The sequence below is a fragment of the Molothrus aeneus genome, chromosome 13, assembly GCF_037042795.1.
Source record: "Molothrus aeneus isolate 106 chromosome 13, BPBGC_Maene_1.0, whole genome shotgun sequence".
NCBI lineage: Eukaryota > Metazoa > Chordata > Aves > Passeriformes > Icteridae > Molothrus > Molothrus aeneus.
Genome location: NC_089658.1, coordinates 3,076,371 through 3,098,418, shown reverse-complemented (window position 1 = coordinate 3,098,418; position 22,048 = coordinate 3,076,371). Strand labels below are relative to the sequence as shown.

The following is a 22,048-nucleotide window of genomic DNA, read 5'->3' as shown; positions in this document are numbered from 1 at the left end:
TGCACCTGGGGCCACAGCAGCCTTTGGGCGGGGAATATGCAGAATATTACTGAGAAGCCTAAATTTGAGTGCTGTTTATATAAAAAATGGGTTTGTTTGATACCTCAAGGAGAAGAATTGACAGAATAACCAGGTTGGAAAAGACCTTCAAGACCATCGAGTCCAGCCCAGCCTCAACAGCCAGTGCCACATCCAGGCTTTGTTAAACACACCCAGGGATGGTGACTGGGCAGAACATTCCAGAACTTCATCACCCTTTCTGTAATAAAACTTTTTCCTGATATCCAACCTAAATTTCCCTTGGTGCAGCTTGAGACTGTGTCCTCTGGTTCTGTCAGTGCTGCCTGGAGAGAGATCCCAACGTGAGCACACAGGCGCCTTTCAGGGAGTGATAAGGTGGAAGAGTGATAAGAACCAAGTGCCAGCCAGCAAGAAGCTTCTGGAAGAGTAACTGAGGCCTCACGTGGAGCCCCAGGAGTTGGTGTGGGAGGCACAGAGTGTGTCGGGGGTCCCTGGTGTCACCTGCAGTGTGGGGGTTCCCAGTAAACCATTAACCCCTCCTGTCTCTCCCCAGCAGCGCGGCCCCCGGGCGCCGCCGCGCCAGCTCCGAGCTCTTTGGTTTGGTTGTGCTTCCTCCGTGTGTCCCGCAGTGCCATCCCCCGTGTGGTGCCCTCCCCTCCCGCCCCTTGTGCCACGTAGAGTAGCTGGCACCGTCCCCAGGGCTGGCTCTGAGCGCCGTCCCTGCCTTGCAGAGCCGCGGATCAACGCCAGCGAGGACGTGGTGCTGCACGTGGCCGGCGTGGCCGTCACGCTGCAGTGCAACCTGACCAGCAGCCCCAGCCCCCTGGCCGCCAGCTACTGGGTGAAGAACGGAGAGGAGATCCCGGGCACCAGGAAAGCCTCCAACACCACCGAGTACAGGTGAGTGCTGGGCTGGGGACAGGGACGCTCCTGGTGGCCCCACAGTGGTGGCTCAGCCGGTTCAGAGCTCTTCTCCAGGGCTCGTGGGTGGGTCTGTTGCTGCACATCCTCCTGGAGATCAAAGTCCCAGCTGGAACGAGAAATGGGAATGGGCAGGGGATGGTGTTCCTGAGGTCTGGGTGGCCTGGGCTGAGCCAAAGGACAAGAGCACTCCTGGTGTTCCTTCCCACAGTGAGCTGGGCCAGGCCTGCCCTGGGGAGGGCAGGGATGGTGTTCCTGAGGTGTGGGTGCTGGGCTGAGCCAGGGGACAAGGGCACTCCTGGTCATCTCACAGAAAACTGTCAGTTCAGAGCTCTTCTCCAGGGTTCATGGGTGGGTCTGTTGCTGCACATCCTCCTGGAGACCAAAATCCCACCTGGAATGAGAAATGGGAATGGGCAGGGATGGTGTTCCTGCCCTGGGAAGAGCAGGGATGGGATGGTGTTCGTGCCCTGGGGAGGGCAGGGATGGTGTTCCTGAGGTGTGGGTGCTGGGCTGAGCCAGGCGACAAGGGCACACCCAGTGTTCTCACAGTGGTGGCTGAAGTAAAACTCTGTCAGTTCAGAGCTCTTCTCCAGGGGTCATGGATGGGTCTGTTGGTGCACATCCTCCCAGATCCCAGAATCCCAGCTGGAATGGAAAATGGGAATGGGCAGGGATGGTGTTCCTGAGGTGTGAGTGGCCTGGGCTGAGCCAGGGGAGCAGGACACTCCTGGTGGTCCCACAGTGGTGGCTCAGTCAGACTCTGGCAGTTCAGAGCTCTTCTCCAGGGTTCATGGGTGGGTGTGTCATTGCACATCATCCTGGGGGATGGGAATGGAATGGGCAGGGATGGTGTTCCTGCCCTGGGGAGTGCAGGGATGGTGTTCCTGAGGTGTTCCTGAGGTCTTGCTGGGGTTGTTTGGTCACGATTTGGTTGTTGTGGGATGATCCCAGCCCTTGGCTGGAGCTGGTGGGATCCCGTGCCGCTCCCTCAGTGATGCCCTCAGAGTCTGTTCCCTCTGTGATTTTCTTGCCCTTTTTTTCTTTCCATCCCTTTTCCCCCTTGATGGACAGCAAATCCCCCTTCCAGTTCCATGTTAAGCCAAGCTGAAGAGCTCTTTAGAGACATTTTAACCCCTGCTGACAACTTGGTCTCAGCTGTTTTCTGTCTCTAGAGGGGCCCTTTTCCCCCTGCTTCACTGACACAGGATTAGGGTACATTAGGGGATATTTAATTGTAATTATGCTGATTAGGGGATGTTCAGGTTTCCATGGCCTTAGCAAAGCAGCCTCTCATCCACAGCATTTTGGAAGTTGGTTTGATCCTGATTAATGATTTGTCCTTTCATTTTCCCCTTTAGCTCATTTTGAATTACCTTGTTAATTTTGCAACTAAAAACTGAATTTCATTTCCTTCTACAATTCCTTCCTGACCCTCCTCAGTGCAGTGTTCAGCCCTGGGCCTGAGCTTTGGGGGCTCTGCTTCCCTAGGGAGAAACCACTGGCTTGCAGTGGTGCTCAGGGTTCCTGGGAATTGCAAATATTGCCCAGCAAGGGCCAGGCTGAGGCTGTTCAAGCCAGGCTGGATTTTTCCTTCCAAATTCCTCTGTAAAGAAGGATTTAGGCTTGGCTTCAGTTTTAACTGCTGGGGAAGGAGGGAGTGCAGTGGGAGAGCACCACAGTCCCCTTGTCCCCAGGGAATGGGGGGACTCCCAGCAATCAATCCCAGGGACAGCTGGAGAAATCCCAGGTTTCCATTTGCAGAGTAGATCCTGAATTCCTGAGCACTCCTGGGCTGCTTTGCTGATGTTGGAGTTCAGGCTTTCTCTGCCCTTTGGTTTTGCTTTGGTTACATTTTAAATCCAGGAATTCCAAGTTTTCTCAGTGAAAAGCAGCAGCAGCATATCTGTGGTTAACAGAGGGTGTTTCCCTCCCTCATTTATTTATATTTTATATTGGTTCATCTTTTGTATTCTGTTTATTTCCCTTAAGCTCTCAGGTTCTTGTTTTCTGTCAGATGTTTTTGGTGCTTGGAGTTCAAAGCTGGCTACTTTTATCATCCAGAAAACTCCAGGATTTAGAGATTAAACTGTTTCAGTTTAAAATCCTGCCTGTTCCAGCACTGGCAGTGGAGTTGTACCTCTCCCAACCCTTCATCCAGCTCGGGGAGCTGCTGTGAGCCCTTGAGCTGTGTCAGTTTGCAGCTCCTGAATGATTGATGGCAACCAGAGCCCGGGGAGAGTCACAGAACTCCACCTTGTCCTTCCTCTGCTCTCTCTGGGCACGGCCTGCAGGTGCTCAGAGTGTGCTCCTGAACTGCTCTGCCATTGCAGAGTTCCTTATCTGAAATTAATTCACTTTATAACTTGAGATTGGGTGTGTAAATGCTGTCAGCACTCAGCCTGAAGTGAGCAGCTTTTTCCTCGTGTCTCAGCAGTTTCCATGTGTCATTAAATGATTTTATTGCAGGGTTTGTGTTCTTCTGCAGGGGCTCTTTTCCTCGATGAAAAAAGAATTAATAAACAAGGGAAGGATAATAAAGAAAAGAATTAATAATAAGGAATAATTTGAAAGGGAATAATTAATAAAAACAAATGAATAAAAAAGGAGTCTTTTGGGGGAGGAAACTGCTTCAGTGTGTGCTGGGGAGGGTGGGCGTGCCCTGCTTGCACCAGCAATTAGGGGGTGCAATTAAGGGGTGTTAATTGGGTGCTGTTGCTGTCCTGCAGGATCCTGAAGGCCCGAGCAGAGGAGTCGGGGGAGTACCTGTGTGTGTTCGTGTTCTCCGGCTCTCCCGTGGCCAACGCCACCATCGAGGTCAGAGGTACTGAACTGGCACTGTCCCCTTGTCCCCTCCCCTGCCCTGCAGGTGGCACTCCCTGCCTCCCTCAGCGGCCCCACAGGAGCACAGGAAAAGCCCCCTCACCATGGCTGGGTTCATAATCAGAAATAATAATGTATTATCACAGATAAAAGCTCTGATTTCCAGAGAAAGGCTGGCACACATGCAGGGAAAGAGCTCAGAGATGGGCGCAGCCATGGGTTTGTGGGCACTGAAACACCTCTGGGTCTTGGGCACCTCCAGGAGCCTGAAGTTAGGAATAAAAGCTGCAAAATGGGCAAGGTTTGCCACGGGTGTGGCTGTAGGGGAGCCACAGAGCAGTGCTGGTGTCAGGGAATTCCCACAGGGCTGCAGGAGGCTGAGGTTGGGAATTTGTGTGGAATTTGGCAGGCCCTGGGATCCAGCTGGGGGGATCCATCAGTCTGTGGGAAAGGGAATTCACCACCCTGTGCCTCTGGGGAGCTTGGCTGGGTGTTCAGGGCACACAGCTGGAGGGGTTCCATTTTCCTTCTTTTCCTTTTCTTGGGGATTTTTTATCCCATCCTGCCCTTTTGCTCTAATTGCTGAATCTCCTGATGTTACCCTAATTAAAATGTAAAGCTCCTGCTGGCTCCTCTGGGCTGCTTTAGGTGACAAACCACTCCTGGAGAGGGGAAATGCAGCTTTGGGAGTGGAGCAGGAGCTCTGCCAGCTCTGATGGCCTCTGCAAGGCCCTTGGGGATGTTTGCCACGGGGCTTGGCTGCTGCTCTGCCAGGCAGGGCCACCAGCAGAGCTTGGCAGGGAGCTGGGAGCTCACTCTGGGGGAGGAAAAGTCAATTTCTGGGATTGAAGTGCGAGGAGAACTGATCCTACTCGCTTCCCACAGGTAACTTACACCTAAATGCTCCTCCTGGGAAGCTGGGGACAGTGCATGGGGATTGCTCTTGGAGCAGGTGTGAGGACAGTGACACCACCTGGGTGCCCATGCACACCTGTCACCTCATATTCACCTGCATGGCTCCTCTTGGTGCTCGAGCAATTACACTCAGGTTTAATTGTAATTATGCTGATTGTAATTAGGGTGCAGCTCTCGCTGCTGATGCACAGGGGAAGGAGGCTGCTGAATGCCAAAGTGCTCGTGCTCCAAAAATAGGGATTTTCTGACAGCTTGTGAACAGCTTCCCCAGAGCCTGTGGCAGAGCAGCCAGGGCATGCAGGGCCAGCTCCCCTGGTGTGCTGTGCCTGCTGTCCCCCCCAGCCCTGCAATGGCCCTGGAGCAGCCTGGCACAGTGGGAAGTGTCCCTGCACATGGCACGGGTGCCACTGATGGGCTTTAGGTCCCTTCATCCCAACCATGCTGGGATTTTTTCACAAAAAAAAAAAAAAAATCCTTAGGGCAGAGGAGTGAGAACGGTTGGGAATCCAGGCAGTGTTTGGTGCCTTTCCTGGGAATTCATTCCAAGCTGGCTTCCCTCAGGCAGCTCTGCTGGACTTCTGGGGGGGCTTTGTTCCTGCTCAGCTCCCCAGAGTTATGGGGGCAGCTCTGAGCTGCAAACCCGAGGCTGAGCAAATGCTGGGTTTGGGGAAACGCTGGATTTAGGGAATCCAGCACATGCTGGGTTTGGGGAAACACTGGATTTAGGGAATCTGGGAAATGCTGGGTTTGGGGAAATGCTGGAATTAGGGAATCAGCAAATGCTGGCTTTAGGGAAATGCTGGATTTAGGGAATGCAGCAGATGCTGGGTGTAAGGAAATGCTGGATTTAGGGAAACACTGGATTTAGGGAATGCAGCAGATGCTGGGTTTAGGGAAATGCTGGAATTAGGGAATCAGCAAATGCTGGGTTTAGGGAAATGCTGGATTTAGGGAATGCAGCAGATGCTGGGTGTAAGGAAATGCTGGGTTTAGGGAAATGCTGGGTTTAGGGAATCAGCACATGCTGGGTTTAGGGAAAGGGCCCCTTGGAGCAGGGATCTCGTGTCCCTTTTCCTTGGCACTGGAGCAGGCTGGGGGTGGTGATTTTGATGGGGGTGGTGGTGCTGGAGCTGCCAGGCCTGGCCAGGGCACCCCTCCTGCTCCCTGGAAGGGGATCCTTGGTTGCTGCATTTCCCCCTGGGGCATCCCTGCAGTGCTGGTGTGGAGCTCTGGGGGCCTGAGGATGACCCCAAGCAATGAACTGCAGCCCTGGAGAACTCTGCAGTGCCCCTGCTCCTCAGGATCTTGGGAGCAGGGGAGAGGAAACAGCTGCTGGAAGGACCTTTTGAATTCCCTTTCCTGCCAGGCCTTTCTGCCCTTGCCTCATCAGGGGATTCCTCCTGCTCCCTTTGCACCTTCCTGTTCCCTCCTCCCCAGTTACTCCTGGGGAAGAGCCTGGGCCTCAATTCCTGGCTGTTCAGCAAACCTCTGCTGCAGCCTGGCTCCTCTCTACCAGGAATAAATTAAATGGGACACTCCTTGAGCCCATGAAAATCCTCTCACATTCCCCCTGCTCCTGGTGCCTTCAAGCTCCAGAGGGAGACAGGGGTTGGAATCATAACCAGAAAAAGAAACTTTCCAGAGTCCTGTTCAGGTCACCCCTCAGACATCCCAGTTTGCAGTGCAGGAATATTTTTAGGTGCTTTGCCCTTGCTTTAATTTTGTCTGTTAATGAGAAACTTGAAGGTAACTGGGCCATGGTTTGGAGGTGTCACACATTTAAATTTCCCTCTCCTTTTCAGTGGTAAGGAGCTTGGAAGGGCTGAATGCCTCCTGTACATGGGGAGATGAATTTTCCTGGCTGTATGACCCCCAAACCCTTCAGAAAGCTGCTGCACACTGAATTTTGTGCTGTTGGGAGCCTCATGGTCACTCTGCCACAAACCCCTTTCCTCCTGTGTTTAGGTTTATAAAACTATCAAAATGATGCTGCTTAGAATTCCTCTCATGTCAAGCATGCCTGAGTGTCTATTTATTTTTCCTTTTTTTGGTAGCAGTTAATTTAAATTAACTCTGCTTCCTTTTGCTCTTTGTGAGGTGTTTCCAGCCCACCTTGAGGATTTTTCCTGCTTCCCATGCAGGAATCCAAACCTCCCTTTGCCAGGGGCATTCTGCTGGTGCCAGTGATCAGCAGTGACAGACAGAGAGGGAGCTGAAATCCAAATCCTTCCCAACAAAACCTGCCTCAGCCTGATGCCCTAAGGAGCTGGAGCAGAGGCTGGATGGAGTTAAGGGGAATAAAGTGGAGATTTACTGAAGTGCCCTCAAAGGGCACACCCTGGCAGTGCCCAGATGGCTCCAAGATGGAAGCAAAACAGGGCTCGGTCATGAAATCTCACATTTTTATAAGTTTTAGTCCATTTGCATATAGGAGTTAACTGTCCAATTAACAGCTTCAAATGACGAAGTTTCATCCTCCTTGCTTGCTTTCCCACCCTCCTCTTCTCACTTTGTTTATGCTTTGGGCCTGAAGTTTGAAGAGTCTCCAGTCCTTGAGTCTCCAGCTAGAACAGGATTGTTTTGTCTCCACCACCCTGTGAAAAGATCCCAGTAACACTTAATATAAAGCTAAAGCTGCACACCAACACAGAAGAGAAAAATGAAAACCTAAGGAATCAGCCCTGGGCTTTGGTTGACAATAGAGCAGGATGGTGCAAGGAGCAGTCCTGGCTTGAAAAAGCTTCCCAGGAAAACCCTGCTAAAGCTGGGGCTGCGGGGTTCTGGGGCCAGCAGGACACAGTTTCCTGCATTGTTTGGGACAGAAAATGCTGGGGTGGTGTCTCTGAGCCCTGAAACCCCAGCAGTGCACAGAGCCCCCGGGGTGCTCCAGGAATAGCCCTGGCCCAGCAGAGCCAGGGAGGAGCCGAGGCATTCTGGGCACTGCTGCTCTGCTGGGATCTCCCTGGGAGCTGGGATCTCCCTGGGAGCTGGCCTCTCCTTCCTGCAATGTCACTGTGTCACCCTGAGCAGCAGTGGAGGTGTCCCAGAAAGTGTTCCCTGTCCTTTCCTGTCCCTTCCCTCCCTGCCAGCAGCCTGACACAAACTGGGCCAGCTGGGAGTGCTGTCCCTGTCCCCTTTTCCAGGCTCAGCCCTGCTCAGGGTGGCACTGGAAGCCAGCAGCTTTGAGCTGCTGAGTGCCACTGCTGCTCCTCCTTGTGGGAATGTTCCCAGCTTGCAGCCCCTGGTGGCATTCCAGCAGTGCCAGCTCTGGGATTGTGTCCTTGTCACCGCCGGGCTCGTGTCCCTACGCTGGAGGAGATCCCTCCTTGGCATCCTCCAGGAAGCAAAAGCCAGAGGGGGCTCACCCAGCTCCTGCTTTAGGAAGGTCCCAAGCCCAGCAGGGAAGTGGTGGCATCTTTCAGTAGGTGCCCAGATGCCACTCCCCTCTGGAGCCCTCATTATTTGGGATAAATGACAGTTTCCTCTCCCAGGCTGGGGACAGGGGGTGGCAGCAGCACAGCACTGCCAGCCCCGGGGCTGATTGATTTCCTGCCTGAGGACATGAATTCAGCTCAGGAGCTCCATTTGATCCAGGTGTTCCTGCCCCTGGCAGGTGGGGAATGCTCCTGGCAGCTCCTTTCTGTACAAGACCAGGGGGTTGTTTGGATCTGATGCCTTTGTGCAGGTCAGCTTTTATGTCTCTCAGGGTATTTTTATGTCTGATGTGGAAAGTTGCATTTTGGGTGGTGTTCTCGGGGGTCCCAGGACAAGGAAAGAGATGAGAATCTTGACTCCATGTTTCAGAAGACTGATTTATTATTTTATGATATATATTATAGTAAAAGAAAATGATATCTTAAAACTCTACTGAAAGAATAGGAGAAAGTATTTCAACAGAAGGCTTGCAAGGAAAAGAAAAGGAATGATAATAAAATCTTGTGACTGACCAGAATCCCAGTCCAGCTGGACCTTTGATTGGTCATTAATTAAAAACAACCACATGAGACCAATCCCACATGCACCTGTTGCATTCCCCACAGCAGATAACCATTGGTTACATTTCATTCCTGAGGCCTCTCAGCTTCTCAGGAGGAAAAATCCTAATGAAAGGATTTTTCATAAAATATGACACATATTGGGTGTCAGTTTTCTTAAATAAACCCCTTGGGTTTATTCTTGGCCTGTTCTTACATATCATGGTGTAGTGGTTTTGGCATCATCTTGGAATTAAGGAGTTGACATCTGGCTGGGCTTCATCCTCTGGTAAGGACTCCTCCAATGTCCAGGAATGCTGGGTTGGAAATGCTGGGTTGGAAATGCTGGGTTGGAAATGCTGCTGGAATTCCCATGGGCACTTGGAGGATGCCTGGGCCCTCTCCTGTGTGCCTGTGCAGGTGAACACACACCAGCAGGAGCTGAACCCCAGGCTTTCCTACAGCCATGGGTTTTCTGTGGTTCTCAATCTCATTTGGATGATGCTGTTACTGTCCAAAAAGGATCTGAGGCACGGGATGCTCCCTGCACCCAAACCCCTTTGACACAGCACAGTAGGAAGCAGGACAGCTTGCCAGGCATTTTCCCAAAGATTGCTGCTGCAATTTTGGGATGAGCAGGCTCAGCTGCTGTCTGCTGGCACGAGAGCTTTTGTTCCCTTTGAGCAAATTCCCCTCATGATCTCAGCCTGCAGCTGGAATTGCTGGCTCTGTGTGCACCTGCAGGGAATCTGCTGGTGGAGCAGGGGAGTCTCCTGTAGGAAATTCCAGTTTCCTGGAGCAGCCAGGCTGGCCTGGGCTGGATTAACAGCTCAGAGCTGCCATCACACATCCAGCCACGTGTGCTGTAATTAGGAGCTGCAGCTTTAAAGGTGGGGGCCCTGCAGCCTGGGACCATCTGCTGGGCCAGGGGTCAGCCCAGGCACTGCCCTGAGCCAGCCTAAGCTCGGGGGGGCTTAGGGCTGCTCCGAGGGACACACAGAGCACAGGGTTAGGGTGAGGGACACACACAGAGCACAGGATCAGGGCTGCTCCCAGGGACACACACAGAGCACAGGGTCAGGGCTGCTCCGAGGGACACACAGAGCACAGGGTTAGGGTGAGGGACACACACAGAGCACAGGGTTAGGGTGAGGGACACACACAGAGCACAGGGTTTAGGGTGAGGGACACACACAGAGCACAGGGTTAGGGTGAGGGACACACACAGAGCACAGGGTTAGGGTGAGGGACACACACAGAGCACAGGGTTAGGGTGAGGGACACACACAGAGCACAGGGTCAGGGCTGAGGGACACACACAGAGTACAGGGTTAGGGCTGTGCTGAGGGACACACACAGAGCACAGGGTTAGGGTGAGGGACACACACAGAGCACAGGGTTAGGGTGAGGGACACACACAGAGCACAGGGTCAGGGCTGAGGGGACACACACAGAGCACAGGGTTTAGGGTGAGGGACACACACAGAGTACAGGGTCAGGGCTGAGGGGACACACACAGAGCACAGGGTTAGGGCTGAGGGGACACACACAGAGCACAGGGTTAGGGCTGCTCCCAGGGACACACACAGAGCACAGGGTTAGGGCTGAGGGACACACACAGAGCACAGGGTTAGGGCTGCTCCGAGGGACACACACAGAGCACAGGGTTAGGGTGAGGGACACACACAGAGCACAGGGTCAGGGCTGCTCCGAGGGACACACACAGAGCACAGGGTCAGGGTGAGGGACACACACAGAGCACAGGGTTAGGGCTGTGCTGAGGGACACACACAGAGCACAGGGTCAGGGCTGTGCTGAGGGACACACACAGAGCACAGGGTCAGGGCTGCTCCGAGGGACACACACAGAGTACAGGGTTAGGGTGAGGGACACACACAGAGCACAGGGTCAGGGCTGCTCCGAGGGACACACACAGAGCACAGGGTCAGGGTGAGGGACACACACAGAGCACAGGGTCAGGGCTGTGCTGAGGGACACACACAGAGCACAGGGTCAGGGCTGAGGGACACAGAGCACAGGGTCAGGGCTGTGCTGAGGGACACACACAGAGCACAGGGTCAGGGTGAGGGACACACACAGAGCACAGGGTCAGGGCTGAGGGACACACACAGAGCACAGGGTTAGGGTGAGGGACACACACAGAGCACAGGGTCAGGGCTGCTCCCAGGGACACACACAGAGCACAGGGTCAGGGTGAGGGACACACACAGAGCACAGGGTCAGGGCTGCTCCCAGGGACACACACACACACAGAGTGTATCCATAACATCCCCTCGGGGTGGCAAAGCCCAGCTTGCAGGGAGCAGGAGGGATTTGTGTGCAGGTGAGTGAAAGGAGCCTGCTTGCACTTACAAACTGCTCTGTTGTCTTGTAGCCACTCCTGACATCACTGGGCACAAGAGGAGTGAGAACAAAAACGAGGGCCAGGAGGCCCTGATGTACTGCAAGTCCGTGGGCTTCCCCCACCCTGAGTGGGTGTGGCGCAAGAAGGTCAATGGGGTGTTTGAGGTAAGGAATGGGGTCAGGGTGTCTCACCCTGCCCAGACCCCCTGAGAGGGAGGAGAGCATCCCCTGGGGTTGGGGATGGGCTGCTGAAGGAGCTTTGTGACTTCTCCGAGTGCAGTCCCTCCAAAGTGTGAGTCAAGGTGGGTATTTTTGGCAGCAGTGAGGATGGATGGGCGAATATAAAATTTTTATATATCAATATCAATCCAAATATATAAAAATATAAATATATTTAAATATGTATAAATAAAAATTTGATACTTTTATTATTGGTATGTGAAACAAACTGCTCACTGCACGGCTGAGCAAAGTTAAAGACTTACCCTAAAAGCCATTTTCTGGAATTTGCTACAAACTGCAAGACTGACTTAGAAATGTGATTTAAAACCACATTGGGTTATAAATTCCTCCTAAGTTTTACTGGTTGAGCTCACAAGACTTATTATGAGGAGGTGGCAGTGATCCCTGTTAGAGCTTGGGTGATCTGTTTGTTCCGTGTAGCCAGTGATGTAGTGAGCAGGAAAATGTGACCAGCAGTGGGAATAGCAAAGAGGAGCTGGGAATTTCCAGCCCCTCCAGCCCAGCTGTTTCCTGTTGCTGCATGGATTGGATGGATGGAGCCAGAATGTGAAGCAAATAGCAGGGTGGGATGAGTGTTCCTGCTGAGTGTGAGCTGGAGGTTTCAGGAGTGGCTGCGTGCTGGCAGTGATCAGACCCCTGAGGGCAGAGTTCCTTCTGTGGTGTTTGGAGACACAAACACCCGGCCTGGGCTCCTCCCTCCAATCTCCTGTTCCCGTGCCACAAAGGCCTTAAAGCCGTTGCTGTTTCCCACCCCTGTCCCTTTGCCAGGACATCAACAACTCCTCGGGCAGGTTCTTCATTTCCAACAAAGAGAACTACACCGAGCTGAGCATCACAAACCTGCAGATCAACGAGGACCCCGGCGAGTACCAGTGCAACGCCACCAACCAGGTGGGCTCCGTGTCGGTCACCACCATCCTGCGCGTGCGCAGCCACCTGGCCCCGCTGTGGCCCTTCCTGGGCATCCTGGCAGAGATCGTCATCCTGGTGGTCATCATCGTCATCTACGAGAAGCGGAAGCGGCCGGACGAAGTTCCCGACGGTAAGTGCGCCCCGCGCCGCCGCTGACCCGCCCGGCCCCGCTGCCGCTGCTGCTGCTGCTGCTGGAGGAGCCGCTCTGCAGGAAGGACCAGCAGCGCAGCCTGCCCCGCTCCACGCTCCTGCCTTTCTCCTCTCCTCCCTCTCCGGACATGAAGCCCACAAGGGTGCAAGGCCCAGGGCTGGATCTCAGGGGGTCTCAGGGGGGTTGTGGATGTCTTTGTTTGTTGAGGGGTGGAGCGCTCCCATCTCTCTGTGTGTCCGCCCCAAGGAGCAGCACAGGGGCAGAGCTGGCAGCACCCTCACCCCTGGTGGCATTCCCTCCTCCCCGTGGATGGACACTGGGCAGGGGCTGTCAGGGGACATTGCACTCAAACCAAGGAATCATTGCACTTCAAGGGATTGGGGCTGCAAAGGTGCTTCAGAACTTAAAATGTGTCCAGGGTTCAGAGATGGGGGGAGGGCTCTTACTCTGCTGTATAGCTGAATCTGTAGTTAAGGAATGCTCTGGAACCTGTATCTATTGTAGCCACTGATTAGATTTTATAAAAATAGGGCTTATTATCAGGTTTGATGGTAGCAATAATTAATTAATTCATCTGTGTTTGGTACATACAACTAGTAGTAACTTTCATCTATGAACTCCTGCACACCTTGCCCTGTGCACAGCTGGGGAAAGGAGCAGTGTGAGGCTGAATATTTGCAAGATCCATGCTGAGAAACAGCCTTTAATGTGCTGCTAGCAGCTTACTCCAGTTTGTAGCAAGAAAACCTCTGCGAGGACTCCTTGGGAGAAGCAGCAGGAATGTCGTGGTGCTGCAGGAACACGATGGATCCAAGCATGGGGCAGGTGGAGGGCAGCGTGCTGGAGTGATCCTCAGCACCATCCTGGGCTGGCCAAGCCCTTCCCACTGAGAGCTGTTTCCCAGGGCTGTGTGGCTGCAGGGGGCCCTCACAGGGCATGAAAATAGAGGTGTGGGACAGTGATGTGTGTGTGGGGTGGGCACAGCCACCCTCACGGGCCTCACACGGGATCTACAGCGAGGAGAGGAGCTCGTGGAACACAGCAAATGGAATAACAGGAGCAGGGCCGAGGCTTGGATCAGAACTGGCTGAGGTAGTGCATCCCTAGAGGGAACCAGCTTTGGTTGTAAGCCTTGAGTAGCACTTACTAACTGCTTACAGAGCATGTGTGGGGGCTGCTCTCAGAGTGGAGCTCCCAGTTGAACCATAGTGCATGTTCTGTGCATCACTAACAGCTTCCAGTGGCTCCAGGGCTTGTCCTGCTCTCAACGTGGCCTCAGGGACCTCCACCAGCCTGGAAAACTTGGAACACATAATTTTCATTTTCCTCCTTCTCCACATGGGCAATCGCAGTTCCCTACATTCAGAATTGTCATTGGATGGAGTTTCACAAGGACCAAAACAAGGTCCTGGGAATTTGATACACAAATATTCCCTGCAAACAGCCCCAAATGGACTGAATCCAACAGGAATTGGCTGTGGTGTTAGCAGATCACACTGGAGGTGAAGAGTTCACTGCCTCTTTCCAAGGCAGGAGTTTTCCTGGCTGGTGTGGCCACTCCCCAGGTACCCAAGGGATCCAGGCTCATCATCCCCCTGGAGCTGTCCAGGATGATGAGCCAAGGAGCTGAGGTCACTGCAGTGCTCACTGGGGCTGCTGTTGTGAAGGCAGAGCCCTGGGGAGTGACATGACACACCTCTGTGGGGGTCAGATGTTCTCCCTGTCCCCTTTCCTGGAGGAGAAATCCATGCTGAGTATGACAGTCCGTAGCTGGGGATGAGGTTTGCCTGGCTGATGGACACAACTGGCACCATGCCACCCCGAGTCCCACATTCCTTGGATAGTTGTGCATTTTCCATACTGGCACCGAAGCTTTCTGTGCTGCTGTGGTGGGGAACGCCCTGGGAGCAGGGCACGTATAATGCACACGTGGGAAATCATCAGGAGCCTCCTGATTGCCACGTGGGGGTGTTTGACTGGGGTTATCCTGAATTTTCTTCTTTTCAAGACATGGTTACGAAATGCCAAAGTTAATGCTGGAATGCAGCGGCGCGCTCGGAGTTTGGGATTTCAGCTCCCCCTTCCAAAATCACAGCTCCGCCTCCGCTGCTGCCGGGAGCTGGGGAGGGAAGGGCAGGGAGCTGTGGCTGAGCCAGCAGGCTGAGGCCAAACACACAGCACTCCTTACCCACAGCAGCTGGCACCAGCCAGGGTCTCTGCTGGCTTTTCCAGCCCTGGTGTCGTGCTCAGCTTCAGGGATGTGCTCATGGCAGGGCTCCACGTGAGGTGCTGCTGCCCTTCCTGCTGGGATAGGAATGTTCTCCTTGGGCCTCTCCAAATTTACACACTGGGATTGCTTCATCATCAGCACCATCACCCCCTCTTCCCAGGGTGGAATAACTCTGGAACGCCCTTCTGGAGCCCCCAGGTGTGTGTCAGCCTGTGTCCCACAGCAGGGGTGAGGATGGGTGGCCCCTGTGGATCTGTTGCACATCGTGCTGGGGGGTGGCTCTGGCTGCAGATCCCTGTAAAGATCCCGAGGGCTGGGTGCAGGTGTTGCACCTGTGGTGTCCCCACTCTGCAGGTACCACACATCCACCTCAGGGTGTCTGCCACTGTCCCTCAGGAATCCTCTGATGTCCTGGCCAGTGTCTGGCCTGCTGAGAGGAGTGCACAGAGAACTGGAAACGTGGCTTACTCAGACCACTTCTAGGGATTGTTTTTAAAATTTGGAGAAAAACAGGGCTGCTAAAGGAGGCCACTTCCTGTGTTGAGGAAGACCAAAGGCTTTTGGAGCAGAAGGAGCTGTTAATGAACTGCTGGAGCACACCTTGGCTCCTGACTAGGGCAGTGCAGGATGAGCTGCTGGTTTTGCATTCTGCTGGGAGCTGCAGGTGCCCACCATGAACTCTCACCTCGTGCTGTGCCCAGGTGATACTTCAGGGCTGGCTCAGTTAAACCTGCACAAATGACAATGTTTGGGGTGTGCTGGGTCAGCTGCTCAGGTGAGACCAGTCTGGTGCTGGGCACAAGTGCCCAGTTACTCCTGGGGCACGTGACTGGTGGGACAGAAACGTTCTCTGGGTGAGAGGATCCTCAGGCTTCTGGAACTTTTTCCCCAGCACCTGAAAATTCTGCCTGGCCAGCCCAAAGAAACAATTGAATGTTTCCCTCAGATCTCCATGTTCTACAGGCTTCAAATGCCCTGGCTCAGTGTGCCCATGGGAGGCTGGGGAGGGTGATGGGCTCCTGGCTACACTTGGAGCAGTTCAGTGTAAAGATGTTCCCTCTGTTGGAGGTGCTGGGACACTCCTTTAACTTTGGCATTTCCTGACTGCAGGCCTCAGTTTTGCATGGACCTGGCTTTGTGTGTCCGTGAGCTGCTTGGTGTGCCTCGGGCCAGGGCTGCTCAGGAGCTCCTTTGCTGATGTTTCCTCCTTCTCAGGACTCTGATTTGGGAGTTGATTCTTTTTCCTGCTGTTGGAGAGCAGGAAAAGGAATATAGCACCCATGAAATGCCTGTTCCCACCAAAACAGTGGCATCAGGGGGTGCCTGGAGCAGGGTTTGCTGCAGAGCCTGTGGATGTTCTCCCAGCACACCCAAATCCCGTGCTGGAAGGAGGAAGGGAGGGTAGATGCCGCTTCAATTCCTGCATCCTCTCAGATTGAATTCCTGCATCCTCTCAGAACCTGAGTTCTGACCTGCCTTACACCTGGCAAGGCAGCGTCCAGCTCGCTCCCCGTTCCCAGAGAGCAGCCAGGGGCTGGCACACCCAGGGGGGCTGGCACACCCAGAGGGGCTGGCACACCCAGAGGGGGCTGGCACACCCAGAGGGGGCTGGCACACCCAGGGGGGCTGGCACACCCAGAGGAGCTGGCACACCCAGAGGGGGCTGGCACACCCAGGGGGCTGGCACACCCAGAGGGGGCTGGCACACCCAGGGGGGCTGGCACACCCAGAGGGGGCTGGCACACCCAGGGGGGCTGGCACACCCAGGGGTCTGGCACACCCAGGGGGGCTGGCACACCCAGGGGGCTGGCACACCCAGGGGAGCTGGCACACCCAGAGGGGGCTGGCACACCCAGGGGAGCTGGCACACCCAGAGGGGGCTGGCCACGGGCAGCTCCTGTGGCTTTGGGGCTGAGAGCTGCATGAGCTGGCATGCCCTGGCACGTGGCTGCATGCCCAGGGGAGGAGGTGCCAGCAGGGAATGCCAGGGTGCTGCCCTGGGCAGGGAGAGAAGGGAATGGCTTTGTTCTCTGTAGTACAGCCTGAGCTGCTTGGTTCCATAGCTCAGCCAGCACCACCTGTGTAGCCTAGCAGAGGTTCCTAAAGCAGTGGGGCTGTCTGCTGTTGTTGCACCCAGCAGTCTAAAATCAGCACAGCCCCTGGCTTAAAGGGTGTTTGCTGGGGTAAGTAGAAAGTAAAAACCCCTTGGCTCCATTCCCCATAGGAATGGGAGTGGTTTGTACTTGGAAATCCATAGCCCTGGGGTGACTGGGTTATAACATGTCCCTTTTCCTTCTTCCCTCTCATTCCTCAGCCTAATCCAAAGACTTCCCATTAATGCATTTCCTCTCCTGGCTCTGCAGAAGCTCCATCCAAATCCCCACATTCTTTCTAACCCTCTTTTGCTTTTTTCTTGACTTTCCCTGTTCCTGCTATTACTGTAAGTAATTGAAAGAAACAAACTGTTTAACTGCAACCATTTACCTTTTGTAACCAGTGATTTTGGTGGTTTTTTTTTTCCCTTTTATGCACATCTTTCTCTCCCACACTTTAAATCTGTCAGGGTGAGGCAGGTACACAGTGAGGCCATAGCCATCAGCTGTTCCCAGCAGCATTGCTGTATCCCAGTGGGAATGGACACAGGACCCTGAGCTGCTGTCACGGGCTCTGGCTGCTCCTTCAGAGCATTGAGCTGCCCCTGCATCCCTGGCAGTGCCCCAGGCCAGGCTGGACAGGGCTGGGACAGTGGAAGGTGTCCCTGCCCATGGCAGGGGGTGGCTTTAAGGTCCCTGCCAACCCAAACCAGGCTGGGATTGATTCTTTCCAGGTTTTAAAGCATGAGCTGAGATGTAGAATCCCTTCAGAAGCAAAAATTGGAATCTTAGTGCTGGAAGAACCCGCTAGTGTTTCATTTTTAACTTCCACCAGTCACAAGATGCTACCCAGGATTAATTTGATACTAAAAATAAACCCTGTAGCTTTCCAAAGGCGGTGAAGGAAACTGAGTGACATACAAAATGCCTGTAAATTAAGGCTGAAAATGGGAGGGGGGGCACAAAACACATTCCCATCCAAGTGGAGGAGCTAAGGGAGATCTACTTGTCATCGTCTTCCAATTTTAATTCCCAGATATTTTTGCCTGCAGGGATTGATTACCTGTGTTAAAGGCAAGCAGCACTTCTCCCGTTTTGGCTCAGAATGTGCAGTTTTGGGAGCCCATGAAGCAGGTCATTCCGTGCCCTGAGGAAAGGCCTGGCTGTGGGGTTATGGCTGTGCTCTGAGCAGGGGGGTTTTGGAGGTGCCCAGTGCCAGGGCAGGTGCTGCAGGAGGGGCTCAGTGGCTGCTCCCAGTGCTGGGGGCCCTCTCTGTGCCATAGGTGCTGCTGCCTGTCCTAGAGCAGGGCTGTGGCATTAAAGCTTTGGGTGATAATTGATCTTGTCGGTTACTATGACTTCTTTTTTTTTTTTCCCCCCTTCAATTGCATCATACCCTTAAAAAATGGTGGTAAGTGAGAGCTCTGCATGCTTTGGAGTTTGTTTAACCTCCGCTTCAGTCTATACAACGCACAAGTCATAACGTTAACACTCTTGAAAACTTCCTCATTCACGTTCACAACTAATTTGGATTTCAGTTTGCTGTTTTGAACCTTTTCTTTAGTCTGATTTTGTACTGGTTTTTCTGTTGTTCTGTTGCCCCTGGTTTCGCTGAGGGTTCGGTCTGTGTCTGTACTGTACTGGGGATGCTTTGCCAGCACTTAACGACTGACTGGGAATTTCCCTTGGTCTTTTTAGCTGTGGTTTAGCTTAGAGATGGGACAGGGAGGAGTCGTGGGGATCCACCAAATAGAGTATTCCCAGTAGGCTTTTTGTGGGATCTTCGTGAGGAATCACTGATGGCAGCCTTTATCAATTTGAAGCTGCTTTTTAAAAATTTTTTTTTTTTTTATTTTTGACAACACGAACTTGCTGATCTGAAACGGGCATTTAAATCTTTGAGCAGAGAAGAGAAAATGGTTATTTTGTAGCGAGTGTCCAGGGTGCAGTTTGCTATTGCTGAAGTCCAGCCAAACAAACTCCCAAAGCAGTGGATGGTGCTTGTTGGAGCCGAGCTGGGTCTCAGAGGCAGCGCTGGCCTCGGGGGCCAGGGCTCCCTGTCCCGCCCGGAGCGCGGAGCTCGGCTGCTCTCGGATCCTCGGTTCCCAGAGATGTTTGTGGAAGGAAGCCATAGATTCCTCTGCTGTGCTTTGTGTTTGAGTACCTGATGTGTCTCTGTATATCTCACTGTATATACAACAGCACATTGATGTCTGGCTGTCCTTCCTAGTCCCAGTTCTCTGTACCGTGTCCGATAGTTACTGTTGCTGGTACTGGAATTCTGTGGACACCAGTGTGTCGCTAGTCTGTTACTTTGGCTGTAAAGCTCTTGGTTTGTGGTTAGTTCTTTATTTTTGAAGTATTTTCTGTTCTGGTCACTGTCTGTGCTAGCGGTGGCTTTGCCTCTCCGTTGCCTCGAGGGCCCAGGTGGAGTAATGTCCCCTCTCCCTGACATTACTCCTGGCGTGTGCTCATGCGGATGCCTACACTGTAAGACTGTAATTTCCATAACTGCTTCATGTGCACTAAGCACCCTTGTGGAATCCTGCTGAGAGTTTCTCAAAGACTTCCCTGAAAAATCCCTCCGGCACGAGGTGGGAATGGCAACTGTCAAGTGCCAAAACCAGCAGGGCCTGAATTGGTCCCCCCAAAATCCATCAGTGGGAGTATTAGGCTCCTGGATTGACTCTTGTACTGTTGTGTAAATGCATTTTTTTCTTCTGTACTACAGTGTGGGTGAAAATGGTGTTTGAGAATTCCAAAACAAAGCCTAATTGGTCCTGAGAGTTAATATGAAACATTCCTCATTGGCAGATTCCCTACCCCCCTGCCAGTTCCTAAATGAGTTTTGCCAAGGGCCGTGGGCAGGACGATGCTGTCAGTGCTCTGCAGCTGAAGTGTGTCCAGAGGTGTCCCAGCACCCTGAGTCCTCCTGGCGACACTGGATGCTGCTGCCCAAGGACCATGGCTGGGGCTGGAATCGAGCGTTCCCCTTCAGCCTCCTCCTAACCTGGTCCCTTCTAATTAAACTTGGAGAAAAATGGGGAATGTACAGGTTGTTTCATCCATGGGGGAAAATGAGTGTGGGGTATGTACCCTCTGGGGTATATACCAGGAGTTACCCATCAGCAGTGGAAAAATGGCTTAAAAATTAAAATACATATTAAAAAAAAAAGTCAATGCAAGCAAACATCCAGCAGGATTTTACAACTGAACCGTTGGTTTGTCTCCTCATCTATTTTTTATGAGATTGAACCACTGGAACTTGGGGACAAGATGAGTCTTGATCATGTTGCACCAATCTGTCCGCTACAGTTGCAGTCCTTCATGACCAGCATTCCAAGTGTTAACTAAACCCATTGAAGCAACATACCTGCCATTAAACCCGAATCCAGAGCAGTAACTCCATGATCCTTGCACTCCCGACTGGAATGGCCTTTGATGCTGTAGATAGATCAGTTTGCTGCTCCTTGTCACCCCCTACAAACACTGACTCTGTTTTTCTTTCCTTCCCTTGTCTCTCCCTGGCTGCCTCGGGATGCTTGCTGCAGATGATGAACCAGCTGGGCCAATGTAAGTGTGTTTTTGGGAAAAAAATACTCTTTGGGATAAACTGGGGGGTTGTGGGAGGTGATAAATCATAGGGTTGATATTGCATGTGACATTACAGATGGTGTTGGACCGTCTGGTGCGTTTCTTAGCACCGGAGGAAAGAAAAGCAACATCTTGCTAGAAAACAAATATTGGGCTAAAATACAAAGGCTAAAACTGTGTTGTCTTCAGCCAGTTGGAGGGAAGAAGACTGAAACGCTGCCTAATGAAGTACAAATAACGTCCATTTTCCCTGTACCTGTGAGCGATTTTTGATGCATTTCTCTCCCATCCCTTTCTGCAGGAAAACCAATTCTACAAACAATCACAAAGACAAAAACTTACGTCAGAGAAACACAAATTAAAAACGCTCATCATGTAAGTATTGCCTGCACCCGGCTGGGAGCGGGCAGGCCCAGCCCTCCTGCCTGGAGTGCTGGGGGGCAGCAGCAAAGCGTTCCCTGCATTAACCATGAAACATTCCTGCTGCGCCTCAGGGACCACGGGGGGGACCAAACATTGATTTCCTCAGGCAGGCGGGGGGTTTAAGGACCTGCTTGCTAAAATCTGGGCAAAGCTGCCGAGCCCTCCTGATTGATTCCTCCCTAAACGGTGGAGCTGGGGCTGTCGGGAGCCCCGGTGGGAGCGCGGGGGTTGCAGGCTGCGGCTCGCGCTGTTCACCATTGACTAGCACCTCTTTCTCGTTTCTTTTTTAGAGCTTTAAGTTTCTGAGAGACTGATGGCAATATGACCTGCTAAATTTAAGGGTTGGAACTCTTGGTTCTAGAACTCCAGTTCTGTCTGATTTCTTTTTTTTTTTTTTCCTTCCTTTCCAAGTGAGCAACAATATGACTGTCTAACGCATGCCTTATTTAGCCTCTCCTGCAAGGATGACCTAGCCAGATGAATTTTAATAATGCTTCCGTGTAGAAGGTGTAAACTCTTTTGGGCTTGATGTGCTGTGAATGTTGCTTTTTTTTCCTCCTTTCCTCTCTTTACACGAGCAGTAGCCAGGCGGGTTCACGCATGCGCTGTTTTTTACTTCCTGTAGCTGTTAAATTCGGCACCGCTCAAACCGCACCGCTGCCATCTAGTGAGACTTCTTTTGTAAAGTACAGCAAAACTTAAAGATATATACAGTATATATTTATATTTGGGGGAGGGGAAACCAGAAGTCGTTGTGGTTCATTTTGAAGCTGCTGATATTCATTCCTTACTGTATGGCTGGAAGGAGGGAGTGATGCCGGGCCGGTGCTTGGAGCAGGGACATTGGAATTTCCTTAAGGGCTTTAACCATGGAGCACGGGGTGTCCTGTTGGGCGTTGGGGCTGGGTGGTGCCAGGGGCTGCTAGTGGTGGTGGGATGCAGTTGGAAACAAAAACAAACCTTCAGTTTATAAATATATATATATGATTGCTTTTTAAGTGATTTTTTTTTTTTTTTTTGTTAACTCATGTAAATTCTCAAATCCTTTTGCACTGATGTGTTCGACATATTCTTGTACATTCAATTCAGGCAAACTTTTATAATTTTCTTTTTTTTTTTGTTTGTTTAAATGATGAAATGTTACAGCATGGTGATATTCTATGCAACTAGTTATTCCTCTTTAGTTTGACACTGTAATTTCTCATGATTTAAAGATTGTAGAAATAGACCTACCAGGGTTCTCATGATGTGCGTAACTGTAGCTGCATGAACTCGTGTTCTGTGTATTTGTTGAAGTGCAATGATGTATAAAAAGTGGATTCACCTGTTTTTAAAAATAAAACACCGACAAAAACCGCTGTGGGCTGTTTTTCAACCTTTAATC

General features: G+C 52.3%; 1 protein-coding gene across 1 annotated transcript in view; it reads left to right on the top strand.

The window, feature by feature from the left end:
- The window catches only part of NPTN (neuroplastin), a 46,272-nt gene extending 24,250 nt beyond the window's left edge, over positions 1-22,022 (top strand). The window contains exons 2-8 of the mRNA XM_066558970.1: positions 753-921; positions 3,672-3,766; positions 11,050-11,183; positions 12,030-12,303; positions 20,199-20,220; positions 20,543-20,616; positions 20,955-22,022. Of these exons, the coding sequence (XP_066415067.1) occupies positions 753-921; positions 3,672-3,766; positions 11,050-11,183; positions 12,030-12,303; positions 20,199-20,220; positions 20,543-20,603 (755 nt within the window). The 3' untranslated portion in view covers positions 20,604-20,616; positions 20,955-22,022. The remainder of the gene's footprint in view (positions 1-752; positions 922-3,671; positions 3,767-11,049; positions 11,184-12,029; positions 12,304-20,198; positions 20,221-20,542; positions 20,617-20,954) is intronic.
- The last annotated feature ends 26 nt before the right edge of the window (positions 22,023-22,048 follow it).